This window comes from Neltuma alba, unplaced genomic scaffold, assembly GCF_004799145.2.
Source record: "Neltuma alba isolate B1F8T4 unplaced genomic scaffold, ASM479914v2 tig00002193_pilon, whole genome shotgun sequence".
Lineage (NCBI taxonomy): Eukaryota > Viridiplantae > Streptophyta > Magnoliopsida > Fabales > Fabaceae > Neltuma > Neltuma alba.
In genome coordinates, this window is record NW_021632775.1 from 133,884 (window position 1) to 151,814 (window position 17,931).

Genomic DNA, 17,931 nt, shown 5'->3' on the forward strand with positions numbered 1-17,931 from the left:
GATGTTAGTGCAGGCCAGGCAGCTGCTGAGCCAGCCGAGGAAGGCCAAGATGCTCCTGAGCCTCCCCAGCCAGTCACCTTAGACACACTTGCGGATGACATTGACGAGCTGTGTGAGGAAGTTCACCAGTTACGCGTTACACTCCTCCGAGAGCTTAAGCGGCAAAAGGTTTATCACTGACCAAATTGTGTTAACTCCTTTACAACCTATGGAATGAATTTGGAACACAGCAATAAGGGAAACAACTCAACAACAAAGCACAAGAGTGAAAATACAAGCACAACTCAAAAACACTAAAACTACTTTTTATGAAGTTTGGGGTTTTCAAATAAAAAAAATTTCTTGGCACACCAGTGAATTGCTTAGAACCTCAACAAGTAAGGCTCCCCGGCAACGGTGCCAATTTGATACACCTTGTCGCTAGGTAATCAAAGTTTTACTAGGAAAATGCAGCAAGTGAGGCACTACCTAGGTCATTCTTCTCAAGGAGCCTTAAGTTGTATTTCAATTCTTAACAATTCTCTTTTAATTATCAAATTACCAAGATGAAAGCTTGAGTTTTAGAAAACAGAAATTGAAACAAGAAACAAACCTAATGAAAGATAAAATGCAAAAGAAGATTTAGATAAGAGATAGTAGTTCCCCTAGCAATTTATCCAACCTTCCTTGTTCAATCTTATAATTTGGAGTCTCTTAATGTCAATTAAATGGATAGATTCAGCTACTGCTCAAATCTCTCTTAACACAGATCAGAAACAATTATCTTACTAGATTTATTGTCTTGGCCTGTGAGAAGGAAAATCAATTGACAAGAACACTTGAGAAGCGAGTTGCAATTCTCTAAGAATGATCACAACTGTAAATCATCAATTTATTCAACCAAAATTCAGATTTACAGAACAACAGTCCAAGTAAAAACGAATTAGATTTACAAATCAACAGAGAATCCTCTATTCAACTGAATTAAAGGACACAACTCACATCTGAATGTTCAATCAGATGTAAATTCCAAGAAACATAAATCTAGCCATCCAACCTTTATTCTAATCACAATTGTTCAACTGAAACAAATGAACCTTAGAATAGAAAGTGGAAAATAGATCTGAAATGACTCCCTGTTCAGCTCTATGAACTCAGGTCAGCTTCATTGCTAGGAAAACTTGGAAATTCAGCTACTCATACTCTGGATTAGGGTAGAAATAGCAAGAATTGATGAAAGATTCATGGTTGATCGGTGGAAATTGATGAATTTGGACAAAAATGGAAGAAGGAATTGAGAGAAGGCGGAGAGAACAAGAAAATCGCGTCTAGAGATGAATGAGGAACTGGAATCTCATGTCTGGGTTGAAGCGCGCGACTCTGCATTTAAATCTGGAATTTTTTGTCATCTGCTGCGGCCCTGGCCTGTACGGTGCCTTTTTGATTAATGTCCTGAGCTTCATGTAAATACCAATCCACTGTGGCGCCTTTGTCCATCCGCCGCGGCGCCTCAGACAGAACTGAAACTCCCTAAAATTCACACCAAAGCAGAGATCAAAAGTACACACATATAAAATCATATAAAAAGATGTAAAAACACCAGCAAAACCTCACAATTCCTCTCACCAACTCTTATGCACAATGGAAGCTAATTATGTCTAAAGTATGCAAATATAGATGGCAAAAGCATGAGTTTAGGGCTAGAAATGTATGCAAATAATGAGACTTATCAACACTCCTGGGCAAAATTCAATCTAAACATAATGCAAAAGAGAAAGATGAAAGGGAAGGAAAAGGCAAGCTCAAGAGTCTAAGCTACATTGCAACCAATAGTGATTCTTCAATTAATATCAATCCATGGAGCATTTCTAATGCAAAAAAATCAAACAATGATATACAATTTAATCCAAGTGAATAAGATATAGAAGACCACACAAGGGAATTAGTATATCACTCAACTCACGAATGTTTAAGGTTCTTTCACTCAATTCACTTGTTCAAATGCTCTACCATATGCTTGTAATAGCTCTACCTCTCCACCACTCAAATACATAAGTACTCAAGAATCAAGAGGACTTTTGTGGCTTGTAATGTAAAGGTGGGAAAGAAATGCACAAGAATGCATATGAGGGAAGAGATAATAACAATGTGTAGAATTCAATAGGATTAGTAATGTTCAATTTAAGGTTTGATTTCTTGATCTTGAATTCTAAAGCTGTAAAGGTGTTTTTATTCCCACTTTCTTTTCCTTTCTTGCTTTTTCATTTCTTTTCAACTTTTCTATTCTCTTTTTTTTTCTTTTACATTTCGTATTTCTTTTCTTTTCTTTTCTTTTTCTTTTCAGTTTTTTTTTTCTTTCTTTCGTACCCATGGTCAAGTATGCATTTCCTCATATCAATCCATCAATTGAATCCATCATAATGCTAGTGAATTCTGGAAGGAATGAATGAAATGAAATATACATCCTTGTAGGAAAGAGGTTTTATAAATGAGAGTGAAATGAATGGAAAATTCAACTAAAAGGCCCAAATGGGTAACAAGGGAGAAATCATGTAGGGGTTGGCCATTTGGTCGAAGTAGCTATTTGAATGAATGCCTCAATCATGTTCAAGAGTACTAATGTTACATGTAGTCTTGATTAAGAACTAAGACAAGTTCTAGAGAGCATAAGAAATAAGTGAATGCACACACCAGAAATGAATATAAAGGCCCAAAGAATCCTTCCAACTAGGCTTTGTCTTCCCTATTCATTCACTTAGGCTAAAGAACACATCATGCTTAATCTCTATGTATTAGAAAATTTCACTTCATGATATCAATTTCCAAATCAAAATTAATCATAGATGCAACATTAAACCCTTGAAACAAGCTTAAACCTTCAAAAAGTTTTTTGAAAAACTGAGGTTTTTACAAAAGACATAAAACACACAAAAACACAGCATTCACTCCCCCACACTTGATCCCTATATTGCCCTCAATGCAAATCTGAACAAAAGATAAGCAAGGAAAGGTGGTAAAGGAAAGAGTGGACAAAACTAACATAACACAAGAAATAAAAATGACAACTTTTTTTTTTAGAAAAGGGAGTTTCAGCAAAACAGGACAGCAGCAACCACATTCTTCCCCCACACTTACCTCTTGCATTGTCCTCAATGCAAGCAGACTAAAGATTAAAGCCATGTAGATCAAATATATAGCAAGAGGCAGGAAATGGGATTACCGAAACAGAGGGAGATTATTCTGAACAGTTAACTACTATTTTTTCTACTGGGTTGGCCCCCTTCCCCACACTCATTCTAAACAAACAGCCCAAGATATGATTTAACAAGCAACTCAAAAAGATAAAGGGAGGAAAGGGACAACCGTATAATTTAAAGTGCTTCAAGCTCTTAAATGAGAAGGTAGCATTTCTAATGATGAACATGTAAGTATCCAACATGCTTTTCAGCTCTAGCACCTTAGGTGGTGGTTCTGGGTCAATAGGGAGAGGTCTCACAATATACGGTTCCTTCAAAAAGAAAGCATGATCAGATTTATCAAAACAGTCAATAAAATTCACAAAATATGTACCAGCAAAAGAGGTTGCACAAAAAGGAGAGTACTCAATATGTTCATGCTCAAGTATACTCAAATCCGGTGTTAAATCACAAGAGAGTATTTCATGTGAAAAATAATAAGCATATACAGCAATAAAACTTTGGTTCTGTACAACTCCTCTTTTGGTACCTAAGCTGTCAAAAACATGTGCAAATCTGTGGTGATCAATTTCAAATTTAGAGTCGTGCATAAATCTGAATATGGCATGCTCATTATCATACAATTTAGAACCATGAATTTCTAAACCCTCAATATCAGGTGGAAGATCACATGACAATGTAGGATGCAAAAAATCATGAATACAATTTGTACCATCCAAAACAGAATTAGCATTGATTTCAGTAAAAACAGCCTGGAAATCACAAGAGAATGTAGAATTAGAAGGCTTAATAATAGTAATAGCTTTGTTGATAACACCCTTCATGGATTTAACATTTTGTAGTAATGTGATTTTGGTTCCAGTTTCACCTTCCTTTACTCTTAACGATCCCACACCTGCACGATCTAGTAAAACACCTTTCCCAAGGCCATTATCAAGTGAAACAAGAGAAATATCATCTTTAATTGAATTAAATGATGAATCAAAGTCATGTGAAGTGGAAAGCCAGCAATCAATTTCCTTACAAATGAGGCATGGCATGTCACCTTTACATGCACAAAAACAAGAAGGAGGGTGGAAAGAAGAGAGGTTGGTGAATTCATCATCAAATTCAATTTTATCAGGAAAGTCCAATTCATTTAATGACTCTTGTGCATGTAACATCCCGATTTTTGGGCCTAGAAGTACTAGAAATAGCCTGAATGAGATAGGCTACCAGACCCCTTTTTAGTAGAAGTCTTAAAGATGAGAAAGGAAGTTAAAGCAGTTTTAGGGACTAAACTGCAAAGTGAAAGTTTTAAGGGGCTAAAGGGTAATCAAAGTTAGAGGCTCAAGTAAAGTCTCAAAGGCCCAGAAAGAGAAAAGAGGCTAGATACAGACCAAAGGTTAAGTTAGAAGCCTCAAAGAGATTGTTTTATGAGGTTGAGCCTAAGCAGGGGTAAAACCGTAAATTCAGAAAGTTACGGCCATCAGGGGTAAAAATGGAAAGTACTTAGAAAATTCTAAGAAAATCCCAGAAAATGGGAAATAATATTCTAAGGCTCTTTTGTGAAGAGAGATGACGAAAATACCCCTGAGGTAACTTAAAAGGAATTTATAAGTTTATGGCTCAATTTGAGATGTAGAGGTAGATTTAATTGTTTGAGTCATAAGGAAACCTCAGAAAATTATGGTAAAATGGGGATGTATGATCTAAGAGACTATAGAAAATTATAAAATTAGTCTCATCCCCAGAAGACCAGCAAAATAGCTTTAAGAATACTTGAAAGCCAGTTGTGCCGAAAAAAGACATTTTAAAGAATGATTTTTAAGTGGGGCTACAGGTTGAGTTATGACCTGAGAAAATTCACAGATTTTCTCTAGAATATGAGGAATTTTATGATATTTTCAGATGAATTTTTGGAGCTCTGGATTGAATAAAATGCTCCAGTCAAATATTAAATAATTTTGTCCCCTAAATAGGAGACAAAACCAAAGAAAATATCTAAGAGCCATCATGACGATGCTGAGTCAGCGTGCTGAGTCATCAAGCGTAATCATGACACCGACTAGTCAGCGTGCTGAGTCATCAAGCGTAATCATGACACCTATGAGTCATCATGCTGAGTCACCAGAAGATATTTATGGACAGCATAAAAATCAGAAGGCAGTATGGGAATATTTTAGACAGTCTTTTGTCTACCCGTTATAGTGAAATCTCTACTGCGTGACTCAGTAAGGTCAAGTAGCCTGTCAGCAAAGCTAATTATTTTCATCTATGCTCCTCTAAGATGACGCCATCTGTGTACCTTTTATTGGCCAGAATTTTAAGAAGAAGTTGTCCCGGTGGTACAGGGTAAGTCAGGACCCGAAAAATATCCGTTACGGTGCAAGATTGGCTTGATAGGTGGAGAAATAATTAAGAAAATATTTTTGCACGAATTTCCATTTATTTTCTCCCTATTTTAATGCCATAAATGATGAAAGGACATGAAAGTGACAAGTGTACGGTTAGATGAGAAAAAGAAGACATTACGTGTACGGCTAGATGGAAGACACGTGTACGGTCGGATGCAAGACACGTGTGCGGTCGGATTAAAGACATGTGGCTTGATGATGTAAGCATGATGTCATCATGATGAGGTAAGCATGATGTCATAGGACACTTGTCACCGTAAGATCAAAAGAGAAAATGGACGGTCCAGATCGAGCCACGTATTTTTGAGATCAACGGTCCAGATTCAGTCTGTTTTTCTATAAATACCCCCTCCCCTCCCTACCATTTTGTCCAAGCATGAGGAATCCATGGGGAAGCTCTTGCAAAATGGTTTCTAGAGAGAGAAAGAAGAGGGAGAAAGAAAGGCCAAGTGGTTCCAAGCCAGATCAAGCTCTAAAACAAGGTATGTGGTGGTTATCGCACCTGATTTTATGCCTATTTCGGATTAGTTACTGTATGTATCTGATTCTGAAATTTTGCATGCTTAAAGTACACTCTATGAGCTTTAAATCCATAGGTAGAACACTTCATTTGGATATGTGTACGATTTATAGTGATTTTTCAAAGTTAGGGTTTGAAATATGGAAACAGTGTTGAACTTTTGGAAGAGTTTCGAGTTCCGTACAATTCCGGTGCTGTTCAGTGTAGAATTGGTTCCTGAAACTATTTTTCCCTTAAATTTAAATTAAGGAGCTTTCAGTGAGACTTGGAAGCACTCAATTTGGATTTTTATAGAATTAATTATGAATTTTCAAAGTTGAGCAAAAATTCTGGAAATTCTGCATGAACAGTACCCGCGAAGCATAATTTCCAGATTTGGTATTCTTGAATCTAAGGCCATCTAAAGTGGTCCTAATTGACAAGAAATGGATCTTAAGGATGGGAAATGATAAGATTTATGTTAGAAAAGTTGGAAAGAAAACCCTAAGACTAAGAGAAAGGGTTGAGGTTCAAGAAAGCTAGTCTTGAACTTTATGTAATCTAGTGGTCCTAATGGATGGTATGATCATTATGGTTATGTTTAGGACCTTTGGAACATCCAAGAGGATGTTTGGTGATGTTGACCGAATGTCCACATGGTTGGAAAGACAAGGGAATCAAAGGAAAAGCAAGGGGAAAGCCATGTTACAAGGTAGTGAACTTACCTATACTGTGTGCTTGATATGTATGCTTGCATGATGTGATTGTGTTGCCATGATGTGACTAAGCTATGATGAAATGTTTGCAAAGTTATGTTTGCAAGTTTATGTTATGTTCTGCCTTGGCAATATGTTATGGAAGCATGAAATGCTTTAGCTTACTTTCCATGGCATTCATGTGTTAATGTTATAACATGTCATGCATGTGCATTATGTCTTGCATGCTTATGGGTAGTGTTTGCTACTGAGATTCCCCCGAATCTCACCCCTCCCTAACCAACCATTTAGGTCAATCAATGATGGGCAATAATGGCATGAGAAGCAAGGAGAAGTAAGCGGAGAATTATTCTTGTTAATGGATGAGACTGTTGATGAATGTATAGTTCTCCTATTTTGTGAACTATGTTATGGATGCCAATGATGCCATGTATTTAATTATAATGTTTATGGCATGAATGAAAGTGTATGAGCATGAACGGGAAAGAGTAAGGCCATGTTATGTGTGCCAAAGAAATAAAAAGAATTAAAGAGATGTTAAGGGATAAAACGTAAGTCTTGGAGCAGTGAGTTTGTAGCTCCAGTTTGACCTATCAAACGAGTGAGTTAGGTCATAATATTTGGCAAGCAAAGAGACCTGATGCTTTTCTTTAAAATGAGGGGTATTTTGCCCGATTCCGATAACCTTTGCCCTTGCTTGAACTCCCTCCTAGGTCTTAAAAATTTACACTAGGGTACATTAATTGTTCATTAGGTCTCCGGGACAATTTCTTTGCCTTTGCCCTTGCTTGAACTCCCTCCTAGGTGGTGTTAAACATAAGAGTGAGATTTCAAAGAAATCCCAGTAGCACAGAATCACAATTTTCATGCATTCCTGCAAACACTACGTGCAATGCTTTTGTGCAGATATCTTGTTCATATGTTCATGCTTTTATGCCATGGAAAGTAAGCTATCATACACATATTCAATGGACATAATGCCAAGGCAACATAATTCAAACATTGCAATCAACATTTGCAATAAAGCTTAGTCACATCACGGCATACATTGCACACATTCACATTAACACATCAATGTAAGCAAGAAAACAATCAAAGTGTAATTCAATGCTACCTTTTGATACTTGGTCCTTGATTTCCTTTAAGTTCAAGATGTTTTCTTGAGGATTTGGCAAGGTACCTATCAAACCAACACCAAGGCCAATCATTCAACAATTATTCAAACACATTCCCTATTACTTAAACATTAAACCCTTCTTTCTTGGGATTGTTGGCCTAATTGTTTTCCTTTTGATTCAAGAAACCTCCTTAGCCATCCCTACATGGTTTTTCATGTAGAATTCAAATATCTAATCAAATTTTACAAAATCAAATTCCTTCCTTAAGTTCTGGTCAAAACAGAAACGAATTTCATAAGGAAAAATGTCAAAATTTCCAACTTTGATTTTTAATGCTTTCAAATTCAATTCCTCCATATAACCCTACACAAAAACGCCCAAGGAGTTCAATGGAAGCATCAAAACTTTCAAAATCCAATCATAAGTCCATATATTCAAGATGGCTGAACACTTCCTCTTAGGTTCATAAATTTTCATATTTGATTCCAATGAATTTGAACATACTTCCTTAGCATAATCCTACATACCATCACATTTTAAGTCCATTGGAACCATTAAAACTCATTGAAACAATTCCTACCCTTGAGTTCTTGAGTTGGCTGAACTGAAAAGTCATAGTTCATAGGGTAATTTCTTCCATAACCCATTCAAAACGCACCAAACATCAACAACACAACTCATACTCAATTTGCTATCCTTTCCTAGCACTTCCAACACAACAGAATTGAAACAGCACTTCCCCCTCAAATAAGTCACGGTTTGACCATGGAAAAAGCATCAAATTAAAGCCTAAACATACCTCAAAGAGTCTTGGATTAAAGCTTGATGATTAACCTTGGATTGGAGGTGCTTTGAGGAGTGTTTGGAAGCCAAGAAGAAAATTGTGCAGAACCTCCCCTCTATTGTCCCATTTCTGTCCGAATTTTGAATGCCTTGTGGGGGTATTTATAGAGCTCATTTTCTGCCCAAAAACCTGCCCTTGGGCAGCTATTTCTGCCCCAAATTAAGTGATAAGGTCGGCCAAAATGAAGAACCAATCCTAGCCACACATTCTTTGACTCACTTTCCAAGAGAGTTGATCCAATGGTTGAAAATTTGCCCAGCACACAAGCCAGCTGTTCTGATCATGGTGAGCACGAATTTGGGCCTTGTTGGATGCTAACTAAATGTTAAAAACTGGTTAGGAAGTAATGGAATTAGTTAGGGTAATTTAAAAATTCATTCGGTCACATAATACCCGATTTCTTGCCCTCTACTAGGAAAAACAGCTAAGGGCTTCAAAAATTCTATTTCTTTTCATGATAATTCCCTATTTATTCCAAGAGTATGATCTGGAAGTTTTGGGAATTTTTCAAGATCTCTAGATATTTATTTCACATTTTCTCCGAAATCGGGTCTTTACCGATAGGAATTCGGAAGTAAATTCCCCATAAATTATTTTCTGCATTTTCAATGCTTGGAAACAATTTTATAAATTCATAAATATTCCTAGGGAGTGTATCCATTTTTTCCTTGAATTTTTGGAGTCCTTAGGTAATTAAAATAATTATATCACTTTAATTCCCCTTTATTTTTCCCTATTTTCCCAAAAATAATTAATTTTTTGGGAATTTTCACCAAAATTTATTTTGGGCCATTCTCACTCCCAAAACATCATAGGTGACTCAAAAACCTCTAATTCCACCTTTTCTATTTTTAGGGAATTTTTGAGAACTTTTCTCAAAATTACCATTTTGCCCTTAGGGATCCGATAAAGTCAGTTTCGTCCCATTTTGGGTTTCCATGCTTTACTCATACCTTATGCTTATCAATCATATCTCATTTCTCACATTCCCATTACTAGGGTTTCAAATTTTGGGATGTTACATTTCCCTCCCCCTTAAAATAAATTTCGTCCTCGAAATTTAAAATGTACCTTATTCAAAGAGTTCGGGATAATTATCTTTCATGTCGTCTTCCTTCTCCCAAGTTGTTTCTTCTTGTGCCAGATTCTCCCATATGACTTTAATCATTGGGATGGATTTCTGCCGCAGTTGCTTTACTTGACGATCAATGATCTTTACTGGTTTGATCTCCCAGGTTAGGTCATCTCGCAGTGCAATATCTTTATATTCCAAAACATGAGAGGGATCTGGCTGATACTTCTTTAGTTGGGATACATGGAAGACATCATGTATCTGACTAAGATTCGGGGGTAGGGCTACTTTATATGCCACCGATCCTACTTTCGACAGAATCTGGAAAGGTCCGATGTATTTTGGTGACAATTTCTTTGATTTCAAAGACCTTCCTACTCCCGTTGTCGGAGACACTTTCAAGAACACATGGTCTCCTATATCGAAGGTCAAAGGCTTTCACCGAATGTTTGCATAACTTTTCTGTCTGCTTTGGGCCGTGAGCAGTTTCTATCTAATCATCCTTATCCTTTCAGTTGTTTGCTCGACTAGGTCTGGCCCATATAGCTATCGCTCCCCTAATTCTGTCCAACATAGTGGGGATCTGCACTTGCGACCATACAAAGCTTCATACGGAGCCATCTGCATATTGGAGTGATAACTGTTATTGTAAGCAAATTCTGCTAACGGCAGATAGTCATCCCATTTACCTTTGAAATCCAATACATAGGCTCTCAACATATCTTCCAGTATCTGTATGGTTCGCTCTGTCTGACCGTCTGTCTGTGAGTGATATGCTGTACTGAAGCTTAGCTTGGTGCCCATTGCTTGCTGCAGTGCCTTCCAGAATCGGGATAGAAACCGAGGATCTCGATCAGATACAATCGACTCTGGCACTCCATGTAATCTCACAATTTCTCTTATATATAACTTGGCAAGTTTTTCTGGTTGGTAATCTTTCTTTATTGCCAGAAAATGGGCAGACTTCGTTAATCGGTCAATAATCACCCATATCGCGTCATATCCAGATGAGGTACGGGGTAACCCCATGATGAAATCCATGGAGATACTATCCCATTTCCATTCCGGAATATTTAGAGGATGTAAAAGCCCTGACGGTCTCTGATGCTCTGTTTTGACCTTCTGGCAAGTAAGGCATTTAGATACATACTCTGTTATATCCTTCTTCATGCCAGGCCACCAAAACATACGTCGGAGGTCCTGGTACATCTTCGTCATTCCCGGATGTATCGTATATTTGCTCTTATGTGCCTCCTCCAATAGCTGTTGCCTGATGGACTCCGGAACATATACCCGTTCCTTATACTTCAATATTCCATCTGGTGACACCTCGATCGCTTCATCCTCAGCTTTTGTTAGCTTAATCCGAAGTGTATCAGCTATCGGATCGCTCTTCTGGGCCTCTTTGATTTGCTCTATCAGTTGGGCTTCTGCTCTTGTCACTTCTACTTTCTGGGTCATTAGTTTCATATGGAACAAAGGTTCCCAATCCCTCACATCTTTGATGAGTTTTCGTTCCTGAATCATTAGGAATGCTACTTGTACTACCTTTCTGCTTAAGGCGTCAGCTACCACATTAGCCTTGCCTGGATGGTATTTTATCTGGTAATCATAATCCTTGAGCAACTCCATCCATCGTCGTTGCCTCATGTTTAGTTCTTTTTGATCCTGCAGGTACTTGAGACTTTTATGATCACAATATAGTTCAAGGGTTGCCCCATATAGATAATGCCTCCAGATTTTTAAGGCATAAACTATTGCAGCTAATTCTAGGTCGTGAGTGGGATAATTCTCTTCATGAGACTTTAACTGTCGTGAGGCGTAGGCGACTACTCGTCCTTGCTGCATTAATACACACCCCAATCCTTGCTTGCTAGCATCGGTATATACAACATACAGTAGGGTTGGATCGGGAATTATCAGCACAGGGGTTGAGGTCAACCTTCGTTTCAGCTCTTGGAAGCTAGCCTCACATTTATCATCCCACACGAATTGCTGGTTCTTATGTGTAAGTTTAGTCAGGGGCTGTGCAATTCTTGAAAAATCCTTAATAAATCTTCTATAGTAACCTGCCAATCCCAGAAAGCTTCGTATTTCTGTTACTGTTTTTGGTTGCTCCCAGTTCAAAACTGCTTCCACCTTACTGGGATCTACTGCTACTCCATCTTGGGTAATCACATGACCCAAGAACTTTACTTCATTCAGCCAAAACTCACACTTGCTGAGTTTGGCATATAGCCGTTTCTCCTTCAGAATACTTAAAATGATCCGTAAATGCTGTTCGTGCTCTGCTGGTGACTTGGAATATACTAAGATTGTAGGGAATTGAAAGACGACGCGCAGCGGAAAAACTTAAAAATTTTAAAACTTTCAATCCCTTGCCCGGATCTACCGATCGCGTTTAAGTCAGGTAGTAAGAAGCATTACCTTCGGTGTTCGATTTCCTGGTGACTCAATGATTCGGCCGTTCAGGATGCTTCTGCTCGCCTCCTTTGTCGTTCGAAGTCGACAACTCCGATCGGCTTCCTCTACCGGTATCCACACGAGTAGCCCTCAACCTCGAACGGCGTGCTAGCGTCTATGTTCGTCTAGGGTTTTGAAAATCCGTCCTCTCTCCTCACTTTTGGCCGTCCCTTATCTCCTTAGTGCTTTCACTCTCACTCTTAAAACCCTAGCTCCCTAATATCAAATATATAGGATGCTATAGGTATTATGAGTGATATTTTAATTTCGAAATTAATCCCACATTAATTCCGAAATTAATACAATATCAAATATTGCATAATTAGATAAGAGAACAATTAAATAAATACGGTTTATATTAAATCCGTCTCACAGATTTAATTCACCTATTTATCTAATTCAAAAATAAAGATATGATGGAATTAATTTACATAGATCTAATTTATCCTTATAAATTAAATTTAACAATTAATATCTCTTATATTTATATATAATATATATATACGAATATATATATATCCATGTCCACCCTATTTATTCATTGAATCTGGACATATCCTAGATTCAATGAATCTGGACATCACAACTCGTGTTGGGCTATTTTGTGTGCGACCCTGTAGGCCCATATGAAGTTGGCAGTGGGCCATTAACTATAACGACTCACAAGTCGTAAGCGGTCTCTAGCAAGACATCACGACTACCCAAAACATATGAGGATCATTGAACGATGCAACCTTTCATACAACCATATCGCGTCCCTTTTGTCACACGACATTTTGGTCATGGATGAGGCATGGAGAATGTCATCCTCCTATTCATGACCGTTACTTTCTCGATCCCTGAGTAGTCTGAGTATAGAAATGGAACTACCTTTCCATTATAGTATGGCCATACATTTCTCAGACTCACTCATCGAGGGGCCCAGTAATGTCTCTCTACGAATGTGAGGGACAAATTCCATCTTGACCATTCACATTCCTCCGCATGAAAAACCACTAAGCCTGAACATAGTCTTTATGATCACTCGGTCAAAAGTGACTTTTGACTAGGTCAAAGCTAAGCGTTTCTCATGTAGGAATCCATGATGATCTCAGGTCAAAGGGCACAGTGACATGGTTTGTATATGAGAGAAGCTTATGACTTAACCCATGCAGCTCTCTCATAGCGGGTCGGTCCAACACCTTGTACTCTTACATGTGCCTATGACTTTAATTTATATCTCTATATATCCTTAAAGTCATACTGGTCTTATTTCATCTTTGCTCCCACATAGATGACCGACCAAGGACATTTAGGATAAACCATGAGTTATCCAAGGATAGTCATCACAGTAAACATGCAAATAATATGATAACGTAATTAATAAATTCATAAATTAACAATGTTCAAAACATAATGATTGGCCCCTAGGGCACAATTTCCAACAAAGATATCATCAATGAAAACCACCACAAACTGATCTAGATATGGCCGAAAGATCCTGTTCATGTAATCCATGAAAATCGCAGGGGCATTTGTTAGTCCGAAGGGCATTACCAAGAACTCATAGTGCCAATACCGTGTTTGAAAAGTGGTCTTCGGAATGTCCTCTGCTTTAATCCTCAGTTGGTAGTAACCTGATCTCAAGTCAATCTTGGAGAACACTGTGGCACCAACTAATTGGTCTAGCAAATCATCTATTCTAGGTAGTGGGTACTTGTTTTTAATCGTCACTTTGTTGAGCTCCCGGTAATCAATGCATAACCTTAGGCTACCGTCCTTCTTACGGACGAATAAGACGGGTGCTCCCTATGGTGACACACTGGGCCGGATAAAATTCTTTTCTAATAGTTCCTCTAATTGCTTCTTTAACTCTGCCATTTCATTTGGAGCCATACGATATGGGGCTTTGGAAATTGGCCCTGCCCTAAGTACTAGGTCAATTGCAAACTCTACCTCTCGCTCCGGAGGTAACCCGCTAATTTCTATCGGAAAGACTTTCGGAAAATCACATACCACGGGTATCTCTGTTATGCCTTCTTCCACTTCTGCATGTACAGAGAAGAATACCACGTACCCCTGACAGCCATGTCTTAGGCAATTCTTGGCTTGGGCTCCCGTAATCAAGTTCAGTTTCACCTCGGTACGAGGGGTTAGCTCATGAGGAGGAAAAATCAAAGTCCTATTCTTACAGTCAAGGAGTATATTATGGGTAGACAGCCAATTCAGACCAAGTATCACATCAATCTCATGAAAAGGCATACATATTAGGTCAAGTGTAGTGCAACAGTGGCCATACCGGACAATACAATTTAGGCAAACATCAGACGTATAAACTTTAGTGCCCGTAGGAGTAGCCACACATAGATCATATAATAATGTGTTAACAGCAAGGCCTATGCGCTTCGCGCATTCATATGAAACAAAGGAGTGGCTAGCACCCGAGTCAAAGATAGCATACACAAAGTAATTATTAACTTGAATCATACCTTGTATCATCTCAGGTGACTTATCAGCCTCTTCCCTTGTGAGGGCAAAGACCCTCCCTTGAGCTTGGGGCCTTGAGCCATCCACATTAAGGGGGCACTCCCTTATATAGTGTCCTGGCTTGCCACATCGGAAGCACACATTTTGACCCATCAAACATGGTCGATCTCCGTGGTTTTTACCACAGATGCTACATTCCTTGGTCTGGCGCGTAGTGCTGCTTCCTCCTTGCCTTACTCCTCCTCCTCGTTTAAACTTCTTAGAAAACATAGGCTTTCGCCTCTTTCTATTTCCTCCAGAAGAAGTCCTCTCTGGTCCGCCCCTTGTTGCTAGTCCCTCTGGTCTAGGAGCGGCCCTGACTACTGCCTGGTGGTTCAGGCTACTTTCAGTAATCCGGCAAGCTTCCACTGCCTGATTAAACTTCTCAAGTTGCCGTGGGGCTACCTTCTCCCTCAGCTCCTGCCTTAGTCCCCTTATCATTTTCTCTGTTTTCCACCGCTCATCATTGCGGAGTTGGAGGTAGTTAGAGTAACGAGAGAGCCTCATGTACCTGTCTAGGTACTCATCAAAGGACTCTCGGGGACCTTGCTGAATCATCAGAAATTCCACCTCCTTTTTGTCTCTTACTGACAGTGGGAAGTATTTCAAATTAAAGTGTTCCTTGAACACTTCCCAGGTAATAGGGGTTGCATTCTCCTGGAGGATCATCTCGGTGTTCTTCCACCAGCGATCAGCTTCACCCTCCAGTTTGTAGATAGCCATCTGAGCTTTTCTCTCAGAAGAACATTCAAGCACATTAAAAATCTTCTCTAGCCGAGTAATCCAGTCCTCAGCCACTTGGACATTCAATGTCCCTGTGAAACTCGGGGGATTCTGTGCACTGAATCGTTTGATCCACTGTCTTAGTGAATCAGGATCCCCTACAGGTCGTACCTGCTCAGCTGCCGGCTCTTGAGGTTGAGCTGGTTGTGGTGCCTCGGCCACACTTAGCCCGGCCTGTTGCAGCTGTGCTATCGCTGCTGTCACTGCGGCTGCTATGGCAGCATCGCGTTCCTGGTTTTGGCGGGCTTAGGCTGCCTGAATTTCTTGCATCACTTTCTGCTGTTCCTCCAGTCGGTCCATAACCAATTGAATCGGGTCAATAGGAGGTTCCCTTGCTGCCTCCCTTGGTTGTGTTTCTCTTCGGGTTCTCACCATTTTACTTAACTTTTTACTACAAGAGGAACAGAGGAATAAGATTATTACTTAGTTATCAAAATATTTTATACTAAGCTATGCTTCATATTTGTACATAGATAGGTTTCAGGTATAATCATCCAAAACATAGATCATCCAAGTCACATATACAGTCATCCACTCAAGACAGGGGAGAGAAAGGAAAATAAGAAGTAACAAAAAGCTCAAATTCATCTAGGATCTGATCAAAGCTTCCATAGGCGTCTTGCTTGGAATGGTCACTAATCAACTGGATCTGATCCTGCCAAACAGGGGTCCTTGGCAAAGTGTTGACTAAGGCCTGTCCCCACATCTCCTCATCTATCTCTCCCTTGTCCTGGTTAGTGACATCACTATGTAACAGTCGTACGTAGTAAAAATAGTCCATGTAAATGTACCCATACTGGTTCTGGGAGATGTCAATCTGCCTCCCCAGCTTACAGAGCTCCTTAAAAATAGCCTGATAGGTGTGCAGCTCCTTTGTGACTAACCGTCGCCTCTTCTTCGGAGGCAGGTCCTTCTCTAATATCTGATCACGGCGCACTACTCTGATAGGCTGTGGCTTCGTCCCACTAGGGCCGGCTTTGTCCGGGTTAAGTTTAGGCCCCGTAGCACTCCCAGCTTCATCATCCTCTAACCTTTTACTACCGTTGGAGTCTACCATGGGAATTATATCCTCTACCTCCCAGAGAGGCTGATAATATCCAGGTGGTGGAGTCGGGTCATCAGGGTCAGAAACATGTGGGTGGTACCAGTCCGGGTACGGTTCCCCTGGCCCTCTCTGATCAACTGTACCCCCAGGAGAATCGGGCTCACAACAAGCCATATCCTGCATCAAGGTTAGTCCAATGTACACCTTTCACGACATAACACATCACACACAATCAAATATGCATTATGCTAATGCATTACCATATCGAACAGTACATCTAAAAGATAGTCCAGAACCTTTGCTCTGATACCAAAAATGTCACACCTTCATTTTAAACCCCATTATATGTCCTTTAGAACCATTTGGAATCGTTACACGATGTTCAAAGTAGGTAAAAACCAAGATTTAAAATTTTGATTTCGGTTACTATTCATGTAACCCCTAAAAATCGGGTCAACTTTGAAAAATTATAACTAATTGTAGAAAAATCAAAACAAAGTGGTTCCAAATCTCACGTGAAGCTTATGAAATGCTCTACATAGGAAAAATATCCACAGGTGTTTATTTCTTACAGATCAATACCAATTTCCACGCAATTATGTACTGTTCATTTGGTAAATTCTGAAATTTCCAGTATTTTTATCCAACTTCGAAAGGGCATAACTCTTTCTACAAAATTCCAAATTTAATGATCTACCACTTGATTTAAAGCTAAAAATGTGATCTATTAGTCTGCCAAATTTCAAATCCAGATTAGAATATTTTCTGTTTATTTCGTATGCACCAAGCTTGGTCCTTTTTAGTCAAAGGTTATCCCCTAATTACCTTTGTAATGACTCTTTCATAACCTTTTACCCATCCTTAATTATTTGAGGCTTAATAAAAGCTTGAACATACATTCTACTATGCTTTCACATGTTTAAACATAGACATACATGCTTGGCTCCTCTTAGGAGCTATTATCCAACAAACATTTCCAAAGTCATAATATTACATAACAAGTTCCAAAAATTTACACTAGGGTACATTAATTGTTCATTAGGTCTCCGGGACAATTTCTTTGCCTTTGCCCTTGCTTGAACTCCCTCCTAGGTGGTGTTAAACATAAGAGTGAGATTTCAAAGAAATCCCAGTAGCACAGAATCACAATTTCATGCATTCCTGCAAACACTACGTGCAATGCTTTTGTGCAGATATCTTGTTCATATGTTCATGCTTTTATGCCATGGAAAGTAAGCTATCATACACATATTCAATGGACATAATGCCAAGGCAACATAATTCAAACATTGCAATCAACATTTGCAATAAAGC

General features: G+C 39.0%; 1 protein-coding gene across 1 annotated transcript; it reads right to left on the minus strand.

Moving 5' to 3' along the window:
* Positions 1-10,367: 10,367 nt before the first annotated feature.
* LOC114719884 (uncharacterized) lies at positions 10,368-16,791 on the minus strand. Its single transcript, XM_028905452.1, has 4 exons — positions 16,144-16,791; positions 14,087-15,803; positions 13,821-13,927; positions 10,368-12,068 (listed from the first exon to the last, which is right to left on the minus strand). The coding sequence occupies exons 1-4, from the start codon at positions 16,789-16,791 to the stop codon at positions 10,368-10,370; spliced, it is 4,173 nt and encodes a 1,390-aa protein (XP_028761285.1).
* Between the last annotated feature and the right edge of the window lie 1,140 nt (positions 16,792-17,931).